This window comes from Sesamum indicum, linkage group LG3 (genome assembly GCF_000512975.1).
Source record: "Sesamum indicum cultivar Zhongzhi No. 13 linkage group LG3, S_indicum_v1.0, whole genome shotgun sequence".
NCBI lineage: Eukaryota > Viridiplantae > Streptophyta > Magnoliopsida > Lamiales > Pedaliaceae > Sesamum > Sesamum indicum.
The window spans coordinates 5,900,771-5,924,164 of record NC_026147.1 but is presented as its reverse complement, the minus strand read 5'-3'; the positions used below and the strand labels follow the sequence as shown (position 1 = coordinate 5,924,164).

General features: G+C 33.5%; 3 protein-coding genes across 4 annotated transcripts; 1 reads left to right on the top strand and 2 right to left on the bottom strand.

Annotated features, from left to right (window-relative positions):
- LOC105157340 lies at positions 4,379-8,985 on the top strand. The gene is made up of 7 exons (XM_011073738.2): positions 4,379-4,641; positions 4,737-4,835; positions 5,204-5,534; positions 6,227-6,361; positions 8,104-8,186; positions 8,440-8,545; positions 8,642-8,985. Exons 1-7 carry the CDS (start codon positions 4,454-4,456, stop codon positions 8,735-8,737), a joined length of 1,038 nt encoding a protein of 345 aa, XP_011072040.1. The 5' UTR covers positions 4,379-4,453; the 3' UTR covers positions 8,738-8,985.
- Positions 9,334-13,417, bottom strand: LOC105157341 (NAC domain-containing protein 86). 2 transcript variants are annotated; one of them, XM_020692418.1, is made up of 3 exons: positions 13,077-13,417; positions 12,495-12,775; positions 9,334-10,293 (listed from the first exon to the last, which is right to left on the bottom strand). In XM_020692418.1, exons 1-3 carry the CDS (start codon positions 13,237-13,239, stop codon positions 9,997-9,999), a joined length of 741 nt encoding a protein of 246 aa, XP_020548077.1. In that variant the 5' UTR covers positions 13,240-13,417; the 3' UTR covers positions 9,334-9,996. The 2 variants fall into 2 exon arrangements, with proteins under 2 accessions (XP_020548077.1, XP_011072043.2); XM_011073741.2 differs by having other exon boundaries at positions 12,498-12,775; positions 13,077-13,416.
- On the bottom strand, positions 17,644-21,443 carry LOC105157339 (homeobox-leucine zipper protein HDG11). Its single transcript, XM_011073737.2, has 10 exons — positions 21,134-21,443; positions 20,796-20,913; positions 20,503-20,691; positions 19,935-20,405; positions 19,741-19,842; positions 19,451-19,663; positions 19,192-19,372; positions 18,839-19,107; positions 18,656-18,745; positions 17,644-18,558 (listed from the first exon to the last, which is right to left on the bottom strand). Exons 1-10 carry the CDS (start codon positions 21,259-21,261, stop codon positions 18,166-18,168), a joined length of 2,154 nt encoding a protein of 717 aa, XP_011072039.1. The 5' UTR covers positions 21,262-21,443; the 3' UTR covers positions 17,644-18,165.

Genomic DNA, 23,394 nt, shown 5'->3' with positions numbered 1-23,394 from the left:
CGGATGTTATTATATTTTAATAGTAAATATTAATTATATAAAATTATTTAATACTGATAATTGGTATGTGACTGTTATCATTATTGATAATTATTAAATATAAATATTTAATATTGATAATTGTAAATGATTTATTCGAATAAAAATAATAATAATTCATCGCACTAAAAAAAATTAAGACCACCAAAAAAAAAGAAAAAAATAATTGCAATTAAATTTAAAAATTATCTAATTAGAAAAATAATTGTCGTATTTAAGAATTGGTGTAGCGGCATCATTAATTAACCAATATTTATGAATATAAAAAGTCTTTTTTTTTATATTAATTAATTATTGTGGCACGTTATTATTTTGTGTATGTCATAAATAATATTTAATATTTAAAATATATTATGAATCAGAGTAAAATATATAAAATAATACATTTATATTGCAAAAAAAAAAAAAAAAAAGAATGAAAGGAACAAAAGAAAACTAAGTTGTCAACTTAACTCAATTCAATTCCTTTCTTTGCCTCAACAGCTAAAGGATCTCTTTCTTTAGCTCCTGGAACAACCAAAGAATATGCACTGTGTTTGGTTTTATTTTTGGATTTTCTCTTAAATGAGTCAAAACATACTTAATGTTTGTCTGCTTTTTATACATATTGTTTGTGTGATTTTTTTATCTTGGGTTTGTATATATAATATATATACACACATATACATATATAAATATAATATATGATAGACAGAATTTGAAAATGAACAGTAATTTTTGTATCCCAAAACACAATATCAAATATACAACACTTATATAATATACATATAAAAGAGACATGATTTGACAATGAACAATGACTTTTGTCTCCCAAAATATAATATTAGACATACAACACTTATTTTAAATTATCTTTAAAAAATAAATTCAAACAATGAAGTTCATGATTCTCACACAAAAATTGTGCAACAGTGTCATTAATCGTCATTTATGAGTGTGGGGAGTCTTTCTTTTTGTATTAATATATATATAAATAATTATAATTTTATCTAATTAGGAATATAATAATCATATTTAAAAATTGGTGTATAGTGTCATTAACGACCTTTTATGAATGTACATCGTCTTTTTTTTTATATTAATATAGATAATAATAATACTTAAGATTAAACTTTATTAAAATTATGCTTTCATAAAAAGCAATAATTTATGCTTTGTTAATTCAATTGTAATTGTTTTTCATCTAATTACTCATTTTGCCTGTTAAATAGTTTCTTAAATCTCTCATTAACTTTATAAATAAAGTTAATTTTTTAAATTTAATCATAATTAATTATAAAATTGTGAATCCAAAATGTCATAATCATTTTTCTATGATTAATTATGCAATTGTCAAGCCAAATTGGACCTAAAATGGGTTATTTTCATTGGGGTTTTATCTATACTTTTTAAAAAAATAATTGAAATTTGTAAAAGAATTCGATTTTTATGTGCATGCCGAAAGGATTTATACTTTAAATAATCATTCATCTTTTTCTTGATATTTTGATTGGATCGATAGTGATAGGTATACATGAAAAATGCCTATAATACCATTAATGAAGGGCATTTTAGTCTTTTAGTCCAGAATCCGCATTTTTTCTATCGGTCGGGTCGGAGCTGACTCGACTCGAACCAGTCAGCTCCGACCCGTTTACCTACTTGAAGACCCAGGCAACGCCAGCTGTCTGATCGCGGAGGTAAGCTAGCCGGATAAGGCCACGTGGCCCTTTCTACAATATCCGGTTAAGCCCTATAAATACCCCGAAACACCATATTACGAAGTAATTAATACTAATCCTTTTCGATCCACGCCTTTAATTGCACACATTTACCTCGACCAACCTAAATTGAGCGTCGGGGGGTCGTTGTCGGGGACGTGCTCGACGAGCTCACTTTGCTTGTCTTATTCTCAGGAACCCAACACTTGATCTTAGTGGAGTTAGTTAGCCGTTATGATGTCGCTCATTCAGGTCGTTGATTTCGAGTAAGATCAGATAGGTTCAGTATAAATTTTTAAATATTAATATTGATTTCAGATGCTTTTAATTACTCTGAAAGTTTTCAAAAAATAAAAATAATAAGATGGAACGCAATGAAAATAGTTTTATGCGGGTTCCATCTTGGAATATTTCAATTGTTAATACATTACAATTCTTTGGTTTCGAAATATATAATTGCACGCACCCATAATTTAAATTTAGCGACTTTTTATTATATTTTTTAACAAATAAATAATTTTGGGCATGTAAAGTGGATTAAATTTATATGTTAGTAGATAAATTATTAAATTTTTTACGTGCCATAATAATTAATTGGTGGCCTCTACTATAAGTCCTAGGAGGATAACAAATCATAAATGCATTTAAATCAATAAATGCAGCTAAATACTGTTAGCCACCACGAGAATAAATACGTCTATTTATAACATCGTCGTTGTCGCATTTATTATTATTACCTATGTTTTCAAGAATCAATAATTCACATATCCAATAAACAAGGATATTTTTATATTATTGTGTACTTACATCCTATGTTCTACAATATTTAGGTTAAAAATTAATGATTGGTTGCTGATTTTATTAATGATTGATTGTTTATAATATATTATTTATTTATATTCGATATCATTAATGTGATATATAATATATTTGAATATTAATTTTGCTAAAAGAAAAAACGGAAAGAAATAGAGCGTGCTATATAATTATTGTCTATGCATTCAAATTACAATTATTTAGGCAAACGATCAGACGGATTTATAGTATTTTTGTTTTTTAACGAGGTTTCAATTGAATCATTAAAATTGTATATAAATTACTAATGTTCAGACGATAACATTACCTAGCAGCTTCAGTTTTTATAATAACAATACGTACATTTTAATTTTTTTTTTATAATTTTAAGAAATTAATAAGTTATTTTTTAGTACAATGTAATATTTTGGTGTCGAGACTCGAATTTTACGCTTTCGTACCATTGTCATTTCAATTTAATGATTTCTCTTTAAAAATACAAAAAATAAAAAATAAGTGATTAGTTTTACGTGCCACATAAATTAGTGGGCTCTATTATTATAAGCGGATGATGTTTCATAAATGCATTTAAACCAATAATTGCATTTAAATAAATACGTCCATTTATAACCTCGTCCACATATTAATAACTTACCTATGTTTTTAATAAGTTTTATATTGTCTCGTATTTAAATTGTATTTACTTGCAATAATTTATCTAAAGTGCAAAATAATCATTTTTGCCAGTTATAATTCATTGTGGGACATATTTAATTATTTTTATTGGAATCATGGACTTTGATGGGTATCTAGTAAAATATGTTGGGAAATGTCAAAAATACCCTTCATAAGGGTATTACCGTCTTTTCGCTATAGATCTGCACCTCCTATGTCGGACGGGTTGGAGAGGACCCGATCCAGATCCACCTCCGCCTTTGAAGACCCGGACAATAGTAGCCGTCCGATCATGGACGTCTGCCAGCAGGATAAGTCCACGTGGCCCAGTCAACAGTATCCAGCTGTGCTCTATAAATAGATCCAGATGACATAGTTAGAGGTAACTATTACATGTTCTTTGAGATCGAACTTTGTGATCACAAACTTTTCTCGATCAACCTAACTTGAGCGTTGGAGGGTCGTTGTCGGAGAAGTGCCCGACGAGCTCATTGTTCTTGTTTTATTTTCAGGGACCCAATACTTGGTCTTGGAGGGGTTAGCAATCTGTGACGAGATCGCACATCAAGATCGCTGAATTTGTGCAAGATCAGACTTACATGATAAAATATTATTCATTTATCGTAACATATCTCCGACTTTATTTATTTAACCATATATAGGCCTTAATTTTTAAAAATTTGAAAATCTCAACGCAATTTAAAATAATATATTTGATCAGTTTTGACTAATTACTCATTTGAGTTTTTTTTAAATTAATAAAATAAATATAATTTAAACTGCAAGATTTATCGAGTGTATTTCAATCATTAATGTTTATAATGTAAGAGAAGATACGGACATTCGTTCACTGGAAAAAGAAGAGGGTTATTGTTTTAAGTGCATAACATGTTATATTAGATGCAATTACTCTAATATATATATATATATATTTTCGTAGATCAATTAAATAAATAATCTATATTTTATTATTAAGGAAGAACATATATCTCATTTTCTTGTTTTTATTTATTTAAACTGTGATTAAAAAATTATGAATTTTTTGGAAATTATTTAAAAGGAAATTAACCACTACGTTAATTTAAAGATTTTAAAAAGTGATGATTAATATGGTTTTATTTTTTTTTTGAAAAATAATATATGGTGAGTAGCTATAGATTTATTGATTTTTCATCAATTCATAATTTATTTAATTTCAAGAATTACGATCACATGTTCTTAGAACGCAGCTGATAGAATTGTTGATGATTGCGTTACATTCGACAGCAAACACAACAATGGCGACGATCAAGAAATCAGCGGTGTTATATCACTACCCGTGCCCTGACGGCGCTTTCGCCGCTTTGGCTGCGCACCTCTACTTCTCTCACTCTCGGGCGGCAACAACTCCTCCAGTTCTCTTCTTTCCGAACACCGTCTACTCGCCGCTCAGGTAAGCATTTCTTCAAACAGGTTCTATGCAACTTTATGTTTATGTTTGCCGGTATGTTTCTGTGGGGCACTTATAGTGTTTGTTATATATTGCAGAGCGGATGATTTACCCCTAAATGAAATTGACAATGTTTACCTTCTGGATTTCGTGGGGCCGCCGGGTTTCATTCAGCAGCTCTCTCCCAAAGTTGAAAGGCAGTTCTTTTTTTGTTACACTTCTTTATGGAAGTAGTTTATTGGGTATTTTTAAATGATTCTGCTTTTATGATGTGAATTGAAGCTCAGGGTCAAGTGCTTTTAGTGGGTTTAGCTCATTCTTTTATTTCTTATATGTGTAGGATCTTTATGTTGGGTCTAACTAATATTTGATTTTTTGCTATTCGTTTGTTACACCTTTATGTTCAGCAAATGTGAGAAGCTAGTAGCGGTTGATGAATAGATTCCCACTAGCCCACAAAAGCAAAAGAAAGAAAAGAAGTCTTGATTCTTATTATGGAATTTATATTAGAGTTTCAGCATTCTTTTGCATTTTTGGTTATTTCTTTCTTTGATTTGCAATATAGGGTTGTGGTCTTAGATCATCACAAGACTGCACTAGAGATGTTGGGTTCGGGGATGTCAACTAGTGGAAAGGTGATTAAAGTAATTGATATGGAGAGGAGTGGAGCTACTATAGCTTATGATTATTTCAAAGAGAAACTCTTTGGTGGGGACATCAACAGTAGAGAAAATGGTGTGATTGGTGAGTTTCAGAGAGTGAGGAGACTATTTGAATATATTGAGGATGGAGATCTGTGGAGGTGGCGCCTTCCTAATAGTAAAGCATTTAGCAGCGGATTGAAGGATTTGAACCTTGAATTTGATGTCATATCGAACCCCACCTTGTTCCAACAGGTACCTTCTGTGCAACATATGCCGTTCATAATTTGGTAACTACACTTACATAAATAGTTCCAAAAATGAATTAGTTGCATCTCGCGGTGCAAAACCTTTAAAATTTAAACTACCTCATGCATGAAAATGATGGTGGAATGATTATGAAAGAGTTGCGAGGAGCCGAGGACTCAAACTAATGACGCTGAAACTTTGACATGTCAAGTTGCTAGTCACCAAAATAATTCCTGTTTTCAAAAGTTTTGATGATTTCTTCCTGAACATACCGTCAATTCAGCAAACTTAACATGTATGCATAAGTGGAGGGGCAGAATTGGATGTTCTTTTTTGGTTTCAAGTATTTGTTTCTTAGTTTGCATGCTTCACAATGTTATATTGCTGTTGTCTAAGTAATTAGATATTCAAGATATTCGAGTATAGCTGCCTGGACTTCTATAATTAGTTGAATGTTAAAGCACTTTTGATCAACATTGCTATTTGACTCATGCATGTTTTATAATAAATCATAATATTCACTAACGTGCTATCATGGCCATCTGTATGAGTTGGCCTTCTGAATCTGTGGCCGAAGCTTGCAGTTCCTAATTGATTTTAGTACTGATCACTGATACAGAATACCCAAACTCTATTTTGCGTGTTTTCAATTTCTTTTCTTTTTAAGGCTTTTCTGCTTAAAATTGGCATAATTTCAGTTGCTCTCGTTAAAACTTGACTCAGTAGTAAGTCAAGGTATGTCAAGTTTGGCACGCAAACAGACAATTATAGAGGAGGTTCTGGAGCAGTCATACGAAATTGCACTTGGCAGTGGAGCTTTTGGACATTGCCTGGTACATTTGGCAACCATCACTTTTTGACTGCTTTCTCTACATTTACTTGAGCTGTTTTCTGTAAGAAATGTTTATTAGTAAAGTTTTTTCTTCCAGTGAATTCACCTGCTATCTTAAATTTCTACATGATTGTTTCTTTTATTATAACTCCACTGCATGTTAGTCTAGTAGACTGGGCTCTCAATGACTCTTACTGCATATGTATAATATCCTGTTCATTGTGCTGAGCCTGGGGGTGGACACTTGGAAATTGCATTGGTTGAAGTGTAAGTGTTTATGTTGTTGAAAACTAAAGAAGGTTTTTGCTAGAAAGTATTCATTTTCTTTGAATAGTTAATAGGAGTTTCTAAAGGAGAGGCCAGTAGAAATGCATGGACTGTTTTGTTTCTGTAAGCCGATAAGACTACATCTTTGGACATCATGATAAGTTAGATAATTGATTGTCCATTGAGGAATGGCGGTGAAGTGCATACTCTGTTTTCCAACTTATGCTTGAGGACAACAACTAGTGGACATGTTAGTTGACCAGATGTTGCCAGTATCCTGAAAATAATTCTGAGATGGGAGATGGAATCGCAAATCTGGTGTTACCACTAGTACCGCCTCGAAATTGTGGATCTGCAGTTTGCGACGGAGGACAACTTGTTGATGTGCTTGCAAACATTATTATTTTTGCTCTTACTTTTTTGAGTTATCAGAGCTCAAGGGTCCGTAGGCTGCTAGGAAGGATTGCTGATTGAAGATAAGATGAAGGAGCTCTCGGTGTCGTTTAATTTATTTAAAGCGTGAAAGAAGAGCAACGCAATTTGGTCCTTTTTCTTGCACTGGTTGAAGGAGTCTGTTCCTAACTGTTAAAATGCTTAAAGTTATTTCCAAATTGACATATATGTCTTGAATTCAACATGGGAGGTCTTTATAAATTTCCATGAATTTCCTCTCCTCAGAAATTCGGACAACATAGTGTGTTGACGCACAGTCAATGTTCTTCTGAGGGCAAAGGATCCTTATAACTGAAAGATATTAATGCTGAGAATCTAATCATGTCTAATTTAGAAGATTAGTTGAATTTCTATCACATAATCGATTTTGGCTCCTGTATGTTGCACAAAAAGAATATAGAAACTGGGTCAATTGATCTGTTTTACATGTAAACTTTGAACAGATAACTGGGGCTGGGAAAAGAAAAATAAACTAATTGCTGCAGTAAGACCTCAGCTGGGGGAGGATCCTGGCCTGCATATCATTAAATTACTCCACCAAGCCTTCGACCTTTTCACTAAGATTATCATGACCCTGAGAGTAAGGATTGTAGACGGAAAACTGCCCAATTGGATAACAGGTCTGTGGAAGGTGCGGGAATCCACATGATGAGGGAGATCAATGCACTTAAATGTGCAACTAAGGCAACGAGACGGCGGCCATTGCTCGATATAAGTCTAAAAGGGAGGAGAAAAAATGATGACACATTTACCACTGTCCCCTCCTTGTCAGCTTCACATGAACTATCTGAGTAATCTTCGTCATATCCTTGATCTCCTAATCGTATCAATTTTGGTTGCTGTGGTAACTTACATTCTGATGTGTTGTGTTATTTAGAAACTTTTTAGTACTGGGAGGTTATATAACTGTCATAATGTCTTTTTGTGCCAATAATTCATATATTTGGCATTTGAGTTCATTAATAGTTTGCTTGATTACGTTGACATTACATCACTTATATGCCTATTTTCCCCATTATGTAGGCTGTCAATGCAGATGCTGTATATGAGTTAAGGAGCGAGCTTGGGCATCAGTTAGCAAATAAAAGCATCAAGATGAACTTGAGGTTTTTAGTTACTTGATTTCTACACTTCAATCACATGCTATTTCTTTCCTATGGGGTTCCTTTTCTCTTCCCTTCCTCCTCTCTTTTTGGACACCCTTACTTTTTATGAAGTCGTCTTGAGGAAAACATAATGCAAATTGTTAATCTTGCAAATGGAAGAAATGTCCATATCTACAAAATCTGCACTTCGAAATTCTGCAAACAATTTGAAACTTGCTCATCTTTTCCATCATCGTTATGCTTATTACATTAGGGGCATTGGAGCTGTTGTGTACAGCGTACCTGAGCTTGATAATGACCAACTATTAAAAATTAGCCTAAGGAGCATCAGTGATGAGGACACTACACCCATATCACAGGTCATTCTGCTTTCTGAACTATTGTATTTCTCCTTGAGAGAATATATATAATAATCAATGGAAGCTAACTTTAACATATGATCAAATTTTATGCAGGAATATGGAGGTGGAGGCCACCGGAATGCAAGCTCATTCATGATAAACAATGCAGAATTTCAAAGGTGGAAGGTTTCTCTTAATAACTCAATCTAGGTGTAGCCCCCTCAATTTTCGTCACTAACCATTAGAATCTAGATGAAGCCCACCAGGGGTGGGGGTCCTTAACCTTTTAAATTATCTGATATGCCTCTTTTTGACTGTACACATAATAAAACTGCTGATTCTGTATTTATTCATACATGTCATCTCTGGTCAACAAAATATTTACCACTGTCAAATTGTTGCTTGTTTGTATTCACGGTTTCTTTTGTGCTACTTAAATTGCTATTTCTCCATATTCTGCTTCCAAGGTGAATCTGTGCATTACTGGTATTTCCTATCTACCTCCATTTAGTACAGAAGAACACATGTGCATATGAACTCTTTTAAGGCTCATAGGCGACACCAAGAGTGTGTTTACTGTTTAATATGGAGGAAGCTTTTGGTTAGGAGCACTGAATTACTTGATTTCATTGTTTGACACTGGTGCACTTGATGTGTAGGGTTAGTGATTCATATACATCAATCTGTTCTTCCTTGGTGCATTGCTACAGTTACTTTATGCTGTTGTATGTTTGGCTTAATCAATTTGCTAAGACATGTCCAATTTTGTTAAGATAGCAGTGAGCTCCATTTTGTGATTGGTACAAACTGATAAAAATATATGAAAAAAATCAAAATACTTGAGTTGATTCAGTAAAGTCCATTCAAACTCGATTTGGTTATCTATCAGACTAAGCTTTAACCATTATTTATCTCACTCTGTAGACTTCGGATCAGAACTTTAGTAGTTGTAGACTTCTTGGACAAATGAGAAGTGACAGCTGAAATCAGAGTGTTTGAGAATATGGACCCCTACCCAGACAACATGTTACAAAATGCAATTTTCCCAGAATTTGTTGTAAATTGAAGACTAAGTTTGGTCAACACAGTAATGAACACAATCTTGTCTTAAAGAGGAACAACCAACTAGTAATGAGGCCACAACAATTAAACTCCCACTGAAGGGAATAAAAGCCCTTTATTCCACTAGTCAAACCCAATAAAGAAACCTCAATAAAGAGGCCCAAAACCAAATCTGCAGAGCCATAAACATAACCTGGCTGTACAGAAATACATCACCAAGAACAATAAATAAAAAGAAAAAGATTGAAAATCTAAGTACAATTAGAGATATTGATGATGATCAGAGTAATGCATAAACAAGACATTAATCCTTAAATTAAATGATACCCCATGTATTTATATATATATATATTTGATGTTATTAATATTAATCAGCCTTTGATAATGATTAGTCCCTTGTCTTTTTATTAGTCTGTGAATGCCAGTTGAGACACCTCTTCACCACCAAAAGCTGTGCTGGATGAACACCAAACATCATCTGTAATGAACTGCATCCATGATTCGTCCTTGTCATCTTTGTCTTCTTGATCTTCCATACAAATGTTGGAAGATGATGCCAAGGGGAAGTCGGGCGACATTGTTTCGTGCTCGTGGGCAACCCCTTGAGTGTAATCGAGCAACGATATATTGCTCGACTGCCCTTGATCTTCCACCTCGGTGCACAGCCCATTTTTCTTGAAAACGCGACACAATGCATAGGAATCCTGTAATAATTAAGCCAAAGAATGATTAATTAGTTTAATATTTAGGACTTAGGATTATTGTAAGTTGAAGACAAGTAGATTCTTGATTTCATTTTTTGGATTTGAGGGGAAGAAAAGTGTAGAGGGTGAATCTTGGATTTGTGAGATCTGATGACAACAAAAGCTGGCTTGGTTTAGATATTTTTATCAGTCAAGAATTTGGGCTGTTTATTAAAGTGAAAAAAGTGAGTTAAAGAAGAGAAGAAGAAGAAGAGGCAGATTTGTTAAAAGGCAATCTTGTGGTTTCTGTAAAATGGTTCCAAGTACAAAGAAATCTTTCTTCTCTTCTCTTCCATATGTATATATCATCCCATGCAAATCAAACCCTCAAACTTTATATCATCACTCACATTAATCTTTTCAAACTGTACCACAAAACATAGATTACTCTCTCTCTCTCTCTCTCTCTCTCTCTAAAACACACACACACACACCAGGAAGAAACACAAGGGCAGCTATGGATTTGGCTTATTCAGATAGGTGGGGAGAATAAAGTGAAAAGTGGCCGACACCTTCTTACAAAATGAAAGTGAAGGGATGCTACTTTTAGTTTAACATTATATGATATAAAATCAAGAACAAATTATTTGCTGCAAGAATCTGTGCTAGATCAGGTCCTCCATGCCTAATAATATATATAATATATACACACACACATATATGATTATCAATATATGTGTTGATGCCAAAAAAAGAAAAAAGAAAAGAAAATGATGATTGTGGGGGTGGGGTGATAAGATGATCATGAGATTCAGTCGTATGTAAGAATTGTACTTTTGTCTCATTATTGAAAGACAAAGTGAAGCTAAACTTTGTCACTCAAGAGATCTAAGACCTGTGCAAGAAAAGAATAACATGTCAGCAATTATTTCCCCTTTTCTTTTATGTTAATTATAAATTACAATAAAATATGATCAATTATTAAGAATCATCCTATGATATATATATATATATATATATATATACCTATACAGTAGCAGTATTAGTATTATATAAGAAAGGGAGATAAAGCTGGATCATTATGTGTGACAAAAATAGCACACTTTGCCATGCATGCCATGCACTTCACGTTCTATATACTCCTTACCAACTTCATTTCTTTGAAAGTAAACTGTCTCTATATAATATATACATATATCCCTATAATATATGCATGTATACAAAGAGATGGAGACAATATACATGGATCGGATTGAGTCGTCCATGCCCTCATTTTATTTATATATAATCTCATGTTTTGTAATAAAATTTGAAATTATGTGTGTGTGTTAAGAGGAAGATAAGAGGAGGGCAGAGAGCACATGATAAAGCACATATAGGGAGGGTGTTTGCTTTTTATCCATCCTTTAACAAGAGTAAAAAGAGATGATGGAAAAAATGGAGAGATAAATGCTTTTTTTTACAGCAAAATTATAAGGGTCTGGAAACTCGTGCTTTAAAGGTCAAATAGTGACATCTGTATCTATGACTAAAGATCATCACTTAGATCACCATTCTCTACCTCTACACTACATAAAGATCAAAAGTTAAAGAAACAAACACAAGAAAAGAATGAACACTACCTATCTACCTACAAATTATATAAAAAAAAATCTACATTTATAGAAAATTCTAACTCAAATTGGGATCAGTTAGATTTAAATTTTTTATATGTTAAATATAATACTTTTGTCGTGTCATTGGTATACAGCTTAGAGAAAGTGACCAACTGCATAGTAAGTAAATCACACTTGTTCTGTGATTGGTTTGATTTGACCGAACCTGGTTTGAGTTAAGATTTTTCATATATTTTTGTATATTGTTAAGCAGTTTGCTCATTAATTAACAAACTCTATTTATAGATATACTGATCATCATGATTTCTACTCTGATCAATGCCTTAATCAATGAATGAGTGCCTTGTTAGCCAAGATTTTTAATTAATTAAGTGTGATGATGAATTAACCTATATTTACAATGCAAGCCATCACTCACAAACTCTCTGCAATTCTTCCACAAAAGCAAGCATGATTGGATCAAGAGATGCCATCTTTCTAGTTTAAGAAACAGAAAGCCAAATTAAGAGGCTTTTATGCCACAGAATATGAAATGATAATCAAGAAAGCAATCAATGTGTGTGTGTGTGTGTGTTGGTGAAACGAAATCAGTCCAACCATACGGGCTACCTGGATACCAGAAGTGTCGTCGGAGTCTTTGTCATCCAGCCGATACTCATGCATGACCCAATCAGTTCTTATTCCCTGAGGTGCCCTTCCCCTATAGTACACCAGAGTTTTCTTCATTCCAATGGCGCGATTCTGACTAGTCACCCTCCTGTCTTTCCCTGTTGACTTCCAGTACCCGGCCCGGGTTGCCCTGTTCGTCCTGAATCCGTTCGGGTACTTACGGTCCCTCGGCCCAAAAAAGTACCACTCTGGATCCCTACTAGGCAGGAAAGATTTCTCTACAAACAAAAGAAAACATCACAATGTATGTATAATAAGCATTCATAACGATTATACATACATGCAGATCATCTCGTCTCTCCTCTAACAGCTTAAATGTTTAGACAGTATGCATGACCGTTTGCTGCATGCGGGCTTTATTACATTATAACATAATTCGAGGAAATTAAGGAACAAAACATCGATCTTTTATGTGTGCTAGAAGATATGTATATATATATAGTTGCAATAACATAACATATATGAAAGAAAAGAATACTACATTCTTGGATTATACGTAGATTTAATGTACTTAATTACCTGCTAATTCCCAAGGCTCACATTTGTAAAGATCAACTTCAGGGATGATATCGAGCTCGATTTCTTGGCCATGAATTTTCCTCTTGAGATAATAGTTGACCAGCTCTTCATCAGTGGGATGGAACCTGAAACCTGGAGGCAATCCCACTGGGGCCATGATCATATATAAACAAAACACACTTACTCTCTCGAACTGCAGCTGCCGTCGCCGCTATGTCTCAGCCACCAGCACCGCCGCAGCACTGCCCCGCTGTTGAGCCCTTTTAACAGTAATACTGAAGATGATCCCCAAACAGCATTATGTTGGCACTCATGATGTGCATTTATATAAAAGGATTCAAAGTCCCTTGTCTTTGAGTCATTTTTCACTTTAATTTTTCTCTTTTGCAGATTCTCAGAAACGTTTCTTGCAAGCCCTTTCTCCCCATATAAAACTATTACATTATATACTATATAAAACTTACAGCGGTACTGTTCCTTTTGACAATACTTGTAATGTTCTGTTCACCACAACCTCTCTCTTCTTATATTATTATCATCATTTTTAAAGAAACTTACACTTTAATCCCTCATGAAATTATTTTATATATATATTAGGGTTTAAAGCAAGAAATCATGAGATGGTCCAGGTTGGTAGTAGTTTATGTAGGATCATCACACTTTTTATTTGCTCTATTGCCCCTTTATGATATATTAACCACTGTGTCATACAATACTTGTGCGCGTATAATTGAATAGACGATGTATAATTTTAAAAATAATTAAAAACTAATATATGACCAAAAATATATCAAGTGATTAACATGACTGCGATGGAAATTAAATAAATATAATAGTATATTGGCAGTTAAATGATAATTATATTGATACAAATATTTAAGGGTATAACTGATAATTCAGAATCTGATATTGCGATGCCACAAACTATTAATTGTGAGTGAGAAATAGCTGAATTATTTTTTTTATATTACTTTAGATAATAAATGTTTGTCACGAATTTTATTTTTCTAGGGATCTAAATCAATGATCTTTAATTTCATAAAGATATATATAATTAGAATAAATATAGAGTAATATTAATTAATATATGCGTTTCCACGCTTCTAATGAATTTTGAAGCCAAAATTTCATAATTGAAGAATATTCTAGCCTTTGTATCACTTGAGATAGGCTTAATTTTAATTAATCATCAACCTAATTAAATAAGATACAGATTTAATTGTATATTTATCCTTAATTAATATACGTACGTGTTTGATTTCTACTTTAATTTGTTAAAACTATTAAAAAAAGAAAAGGATAATATTAACCACAAAACATCAAATGATGATATTAAAATAAATGGTTAAATACATTTTGCACCTCTAAATTATATTTTGGTCGCATTTACGCCCTTAAAGTATGAGAAGTAATAAGAAACATCCCTAACAAAATAGCTTAGCATTGATAGGAAAAAAATACCTTTCTCATATACCCCGTTATACTTTTTTTTTTTTTACTCTTTAAAATATGTTTTATTATCAAAACTACTTATAGTGATTCAAAATTTTACTCAAATTTTATTTTAATATAATATTAAAATTTATAACTTTTTATAAAATTATGTAATACAAAAAGATATTTATAAGCCTAATGTATTTTCCAAAGTAAATATTTTATATTAAAAAAGTACATGTAAATATATGCAAATACATAATGCATATAATATTATAGAAAAAGTATGTGATATAACTTATCAATTTTTATTCAATTACATGTCCACATAATAATGTATATCATATATATCATTACTAAAAAAATTATAAAATATTATATATTAATTATATCATATTGTACAATGTATATACATATATACATATATATGTGTGTGTGTTCGATGTAATATTTTAAAATATAATGATTATTTCTTTTTTAAAAAAATCAATATATATAACAACAGAAGCAAAAAATTATGTAAATCTTTTACCAATTATGTAAAAAATATAAGAATTATAAAATTATAGAGTTTATATGAATTCTATATTTTATAATAGAAATAATAAATTTTGGGTAGTATTTATTTTAAATATTTTTTTTAATAATTCAAATTATATTTAGGAGAATGATTGTGATGCACTTATATTGAGGGGTGTAAATAATAAGGGCATTATCGTCACAAAAAAATTTATCCATATTATGAGCGGCTATGTTGTTATATTTTAAAATTCCGGGGTGTAAATGCATTTTATGCATAGTTTAGGGGTGCAAAATGTATTTAACCCTAAAATAAACTTATTAAAGGGAAATGAGTTACTTTATTTAAGTTTGAACATGACTTTCTTATGGGAAGAAAAAAATAAGAAAGAATTATAATTTAGTCCTATAACTTAGGAGGAGGAGCATTTTGGTCTTACATAAATTGGTTTGGTCTTGCATAAATTGATTTTTACAATTTAGTTCTATAACTTTACAAATTTTAGTCTTTTTTTCGATCAATTTGATCAAAAAATTATGTGTTTGCATACGACCCAATTAAATTACAATTTTAGTCTTGTAACTTAGGGAGGTGTGGCAATTTTGATCATGCACGAATTGATTTATAGGATTAATTTGCTAATTAATCGGGTATGTGCAAGTCACATGCAATTTTTCTGCAAATTGATCGGAAAATGACCTGAATTGCTAAAATTTTAAAATTATAGAACTGAATTATAAAAATTAATTTTCACAGGACAAAAAGTGTCGCCCCTCTAAGTAGTAGGACTAAACTGCATTTCCCTAAAAAAATAATGTAAAATCATTTTACTAATATATGAAATATTAATAAAAAAAATTAAATAATTTTGATGGTATAATAATGAAAAAATGGGAATTAAGTGGTCACAAGAATATGTAGACATAGAAAATGACAAGGGATGATGATTTTGATCAACGGTTGATAAGTCACTTCATTTGGATTAATTGATTTGGAAAACTCAAAGGGTTCCTTTTGATGTTATTTCCCACAATCAAAATGCTTTTCACCAAACAAGAAAAGATAATCATTACAAACCAATTTTGATGTTTACACATTAAACATTTCATTTTAAATATTCAACATCAATAAATACTACTACATATATATAAATTTGAAATAATTAAGTATTATTTATTATATTATTTTTTTTTTGTAGAGAAAATGATAAAATAATTATAGTTTTATATATGTTTTATTTTTTTTAAATATTGTTATGGATTACCATATCCTATGCATTACTTATTTATTTTACCCACCCTTAATTTTTAAATATTTTTTTCAAAAAAATTAATAATGGTAAAATAGTAATGTCCACCTCACTGTCTATGAATATAATTATTTTTTATTTGAGGAGTATATGTAATATTTTCAAATAACAAAGAATTATTTAAAATTATACTAAATCTGAGGGGAGGAAAGATAGATGTAATAGAATTTGATTATATTTCCACACATTCCTTCATAAAAGCATTCATAAGATTATATTGGATTGGTAATTTTAAGAATGTTTGGTAGGTCTTATAATATTAGGACATATGATTTAGGATATATATATATATATATATATAGGTATTGAATATTAATTTTCAACCCCAAAACTGACCAACCATTATTCAATTGTTGGTTTATTGCACCAAATTGCGTGTGGAATAACTTTTTGATTGGCAAAATAACCTTTCATGTATGATGGAGCTTCTTGGTTTTTGCTTTTTTTTTTTTTTTCACCCTTTCAAAATTTTATATTCTTTTTTATTTTATTTTCTATTAATTGAGTTTTCTTTCTTTTCTTTTTCATTTTTAATGATCTTAATTAGCAATTTTCTATTATGCCCTTCTCCTCTCGTTTGACCTAACCATCGGATCATGGGCTCGTTGCCACTATTAACCTTAAGGGAGTTATTTGTAATTATGTCAGATTTAAAGATATTAAACGTAATTAATCCTTTCAACTCTACGTCATAACTAAACAACTTTAGTCCAAGTCCTAACATATAGACTTGAAAAACGTATTCCTTTTTATCTTTTGGAAGCACATTTTTCTAATATCCGTTTTAACTATCAAGTCTAATAATACACTAACCAAAAACACGGAAAAATTCCAAAGTACGATTTCATGTACATTTTTCTAACTTTACATCGATCCGATGCCAAAGAGGGGCAAAAAAGAAAAGGGCCAAACACGAATTACGTGTCATTGTCCTGTTTATTAAATATAGGTGATTTAAAATTTTCAAGTAGTTGGACGAGCAGCTATAGTACGCGTCTTAATGTACACATGCACACGTTTACAAGTCGTACGTGTCTTTTTCATTAATTAATTAAATGCCCCACGATTATACGATACAATTTTATTTTATCTTGAAAATGCGACTTTAAAGACTATTATGGAGAGGAGGAGGTTGATGAAGAGTTAGTTATGTTGATGGTAACAATCAAGCTATCCAGACTGTCATTGTTATTGCCCCCACTGCCAAGGACTTTAAACTTGATGACCTCTTTATTCCCACAAACAGTGGACCACACACACATGGAAAATAATCAGAATCTAAGACATGGATTGGAGTTTCTAAATAGTGCACAAATTGTTGAGTAGTTCCATAAGGAATTAAGTTCTTGAACAGAAGTCAATACCCGAACCATACAGTATTTCTTGCTGTGTTTAGAAGGCCTAATTTCCAAGAAAATGGACTTACGTATGCCTTCTTCCTCACAGCAGGAAACGACGATGCCTGAACGGTGCGTTCTTGACTCCTATTTCGAGTGAATTCAAAAGGGTTTCTGAGAAAAGAAATTTGAAACAAAGTAATTACATGGTGAAAAGGTTGTTGTGAACTATAATGACACAGCAGGAGCAGCAGCAACAGAAGCAGGAGCAGGAGCAGGAGCAGGAGCAGGAGCATGCAGCATTAAGTCAGCTTCAGCTATTGATGATGAGCATTCAAATTCCCCAACTAACAAAGGATATGCATTTGCCTCTCCTGCCTTTCCTCCATTCAATGTCCATCTGTACGACTGTTTCCCAACGTAGGACTTTGAAAATCTTTGTTTTCTTGTCTTACGGAGGATGGATGAGCAGTCGTGGAGCATGCATGATCAGGACGTAGCGCAGTTCAAGGCGGATTTAATTTGGTGGATCGTGTTGCTGATGAGGTTGTTGACTGTTGTTATTGATTCAGGGCTCATTCTTGCTGTTGGCAGGTTGCTAACGAGTATTTGGAACACGACGGTTATTAGCGAACCTGAGGATCTATCGAGGTTTGAGCTGGTTGAGGCACCATCTCCTCCACTGGCTTGGAGATGGTCGGCCCGGCCGTCAGATGTGATTGTGAATCCTGATGGCAGCAATGGGATGTAAGAAGGGTCTTCGCCGCTCATTGCTATGTTGATGGCTGGTAAATCAATAGGGCAGTAGACGACGAGTGAGCCTGATGAGTCTATGCAGCTTTCTTGGAGTATCAACATGTTGTTTTGGCTAGTGTTTAATGCCTGTATTAAGAAGTCGCATTCATCACAAGAATTCATATAATTTTACATGTTGATTAGGACAATGAATTCTGAGAGCAAAATGAGGAAATAGCCTTACCCTGAGGACAGATATGCAGTTCCCTGGATGAGAACCATTTGCAATATGAGCTACTTCTTGAACTGGGTTCTGATTGGAGAGGACATCCCACTACAATTTCGGCGATAACAAGTTAAAATAATGAAACCATCAGCCAGATTCAGTAAAGTTCAAACTGCAATGTCTCAGACAGATTTTCGTTACCTGAGGCCGACTCCTCTCGTCCTTGAAAAAGTTGAAGACATTCTGCGGAGGAACCGGGAGCCATATTGTAGCTGCTGCACTAAGGACCACACCGTTAGGCTGGCCAGGATCGATGATTCTGTGGACTGTTGCTCGCACTTCAAATTCATTCAGTCCCGAAAGTGTGGTCCATTGTTGGCCACTAGCGGGGTTAATGCTCGAGCAGAAGTTGTTGACCATTCTCTGAGCAAGTTTCATCATGCTTCTTTTGCCTTCAAGTGAAGGAATCACTGCATAAACAGGAATTGTTACAATAATCAGAAACAAACATCCTTCAGTGAAACAAACTCGAAAGTATGTGAGGATTTTATTACCCCCGCCAAGGTCTCGTGTTGAGTTTGCAGTAACTATCAAACAAGCAAATCTTTCGGACATCCTTTGAAGAGTTGAAAGCCACCGTTCAGCCCCAAAGGCTAATCCACTATGAATAAGGTCTCTATAAAGCCTGTGGATCGGGGCCTTATCTTCTACTTCCCAATGTTCCACCCAAGTGACCTAATGAAAACTAGAATCAGAACCGATTACTAGAGTTAAGAGGCATAAATTACAAGCGTCTGAATTTGTCCTCACAACCTTTGAGTAACCATTAGGCATTTCTTGTATCAAGCATCCAGAAGGAAGCCTGTGGGCTTTACATGGAGAAGAAAAATGGCTGCCTTGATGAGGGATGTCATAGGAAACATCGACAATCGCCCACGAGCCCTGTTCGATCTGCTGACAGAAACGGAGGAAATAGAGTTGCCTCGTCGGTACCAAGGCCGACAGCACCTGCAACTCCTCATACATCTGCCACAGAGAGTGAGAATTTGTCAACAAACAAACAGAACTAACGCCAACAAACATACATATAAACAATTCATTACCAACTGCAAAGTGCCACTTTGGCTTCCTAGCACTCCAGATGATATTACTTCAACAGTCCTCGCTCTTGCAACAATTGTAGGAAAAAACTCCACCCACTTACTCTGCCAGTCAAGGTACTCAGATAGTATGTTAAGAATCATAAAGGCAAAAAACTCATTCAGAGTACAACAACACACAAAACAAGAGAACTAACCGCGTCCAAGAACATCTCGACCAATCCCAAACCGTGAATTATCACGACACCTGAATCTCTCGAAGCCTCATTACGAATACTGGGATTTTTCAAGTGACTATTAGGCCTCGGGAAAATCCTATCGTAGCTTTCAAGATTGAGTATTTCCCTGCCATCACCTGCTGATTTCATCCACAGCGGTTCATTGCTCTGCAAGAGCCTAATCAACTCATCCATGGCGTTGGCCGCAATATCGGCCATGAGGGACTTGTCCATGTCTGAAATGCTCATCGAAGGGAAGGCTAAGTTTGGAATTACACTAGTCGAACTCCCAGGTAGAAGATCAAGATCAAGAGAAGGGCCGGGAATTCCATGCCCACCAAAGCTAGCCATGGATAAATCCAATGAAGAGACATGAATGGGCTGAACTGGTGGGAGTTGGGATATAGGCCTGCCTATGTACTTAGCAGCAATGCTAGAAACTCTGTCCAGCTGACAACATAGAAATGAAAGCAAAACAATTGACTAAGTTTTGTAGTAATATTCGACAAAATTAGAGTTGTTATGCAAGAATGGAGAATTAAAAAACCTCTTCTTTCAACTGGGCATTTTCCATCCTGAGTTTTTGCTCATCGAAGTAAGAATCCTCAGAGACTGGGGGGCCACCACAGGAGGGGCAGATCACATTCTTGAGAGCTTCTCTGATTGCTATGTTTTCACATCGAATTTTATCATTTTCTGCTCTAAGTGCACAGTTGTCTGCTCTCTCATGTTGTGCCTAAAACAAAGTAAGAGTCATAAAATGATAATTTTCAAGATTGAAATACAAGAAATTAAAGAAAACCCCTTTTCTTTTTAGGGGGAAAGAAAAGGAAATAACACCTTCATCTGAGTTCTCCGGTTTTGGAACCAAAATTTGATCTGCCGAGGATGCAAGGCTAACTCTCTGCTCAACAGATTTCTTGTCTTCTCATCTGGGTGGGGACACTCTTTGAACATCCTGATGAAAACACGCACACAACCACACACAAACCTCAGAATCATCGAAACCAGTTAAGCACCACTTTTTGCAAAAGGATTTAACCAAAACAAGAAAAAAGAGGAAACAAAAAATCTTTTCTGGGCCCAAATAAAACAAGTGATAAAATCTTTATCATCACTGTATATATGCATGGAGTCGAGCTTCAGTATATGTACACCCATAGAGAGTTAAAACTTACGCTTCAAGCCTCTGAATTTGGTGGGCAGTGTGCCGATGGTAGCGCTTTTTTCTCCGGTGAGGATCGGAGGCGTCCTGGTGGTCGCCGCCACTTGAGCCACCACCTCCACCGCTGCTGAACTCCATCATCACCGAGGATTTCACCACAAGAAAAAGCACTGCTGTATATAATTAATACTGTATTCAAGAACCTCCACAGGATTACGAGCTATTCCCATAATACAACAACTCTGACAACTACGCTTACTATAATAATAATCAAGAACACACACACACACACACCACCTCAATATTTTGAAGGTAAAATTAAAACAAAAGTAATAATTAGAAAGGAGGATGAAATTAAAATGAGCAAGAAAACACAGAAGAAGAAGAAAGAATATCTGGGATTTTGATATGGAAAATGATATGATGTTTTGGGAGTGGATTTCGAGCATGTGAAGTGAGTGATGAAGCATCTGTCAAGGCACTAGCCATGTTTTCATTTTTGGCAGTGTAGCTAAAGTAACGCCCTCCAACACACACACACACGCACATATATATATGTATATGTGTATGTGTATGTGTATGTATATATCACACTTTGAATGTATATCTGTGTATATATATCAGCAAGCGAGGTGGGGAGAGGAGGGGGGGGGGGAGGGGAAATAAAGGGAAACTAAGGAGAAGGAGAGAGGCAAAGCCAACGCCAACCCCAACCCGTAATAATAATAATAATACTACACTACACCTACACACACACACACACACACGCACACTCCCTACTCACTCACTGCTACACTTTCTGTGGTGTATACGGTATACGTATGTATACCACCACTGTATTTTCTGTGTGTACGGACGTGTGGGGGTGGTAAACTTGTAACCGACGGATTTATGGTTTTCTGATCACACGGTGAGAGAGAAAAAGGTTGTAATAAAGAGGGTGTGGGGTGGAATTCTTGTAAAACACTTTGAGGCCATTGTTTTTTACAATCTCTATTTTCTTGAATTTTTGACTCTTCGTTTTCAAGAGATGGGATGGAACCTTTTTTTTTTTTTTTTGCTTACAAAAATATTTGAACTTTATACTAATTAAATTAATAAGACTAATGGGGGGGGGGGGGGGGGGTTTCATTCACATTTTTTTAAAATTTATTTCACTTACCAAAATTTGAAATATCATTTCTTGGAATTATTTGAAGGTTAATTAGTGCCTATTTTTTATTAATTTGCTTAATTATTTTCAAATTGCAATTACCATAATTTCTTAGGTAAAAGCAAAGTCCAAATGTAAGGTAAGTTATGTAAATAAATTAGCTTTTTCATTTTTTAAAAAACCTACATGCATTTATTTATATATATATATATATATTAATAAAAAATAACTAGCCCACATCAAAAAAATTGCTATATAATAAATCACTTCTCTTAAAAGTCACATATAGAGGAAAAAAAATTACTCTTAAATTTAAAATTCAAAATTCATTATATATGTGGGTTTTTTTTATCGAATTTTATGTGATGTGTGAGTTATTATAATTTGTTTAGAGTTATATTAATTATTTGATGAATTGAGACTTATTATAATTTATTTTTTATTATTCTTAATACATTGATATATTGTAATGTCGAAAAAAATAAAAATTAAAATCCAATGTCGCCTTAATTTGTCATAATGATAGTGGGGAAAATATTTCTCTCTCTCATTTATTTGATTTTTAGAAAAGTAAAAAAAAAAAAAAGAAAAGAAAGAGAAAAAGGACAAGTTGTATTATATAATATTTATTGAGGGATACAAAATGATAACTCATGTGCCAGCCAGGTGCCAATGCCAAACACGTCACTACTCAAGTTAATGCCCGCCCGCCGGCCGGAGAAATCTCACCGCCGTCTGGACATTGTGTAATGACACATATGCCCTTCCCATTATGTTTTGTTACTTTTGCCATGTCTTTAATATTTACACACTTTTCAAGAATGAATGAATGAAAAAAAATATAAAGTTATAGAAAGTGTCAAACTTCCCACCTATTTCGGGTGCGACTCTTCAGCTGCCCATTGCTCCTTCACCTTTCACAATTTTTGCTCTACTTTTTAATGGTATTTGATGACGGGGTCCAACTGCACCACAATGTTATAATACGTTCACAAAAATTCTAAAATTATTGGTAAATTTTTCGTCAATTTATTACAACGTCAAGTCGTGATTCAGTATCATTTACATTCATCGATCATGAATGCAAAACATGTTTCGTAGGGTTATATTCGTCATCTTGC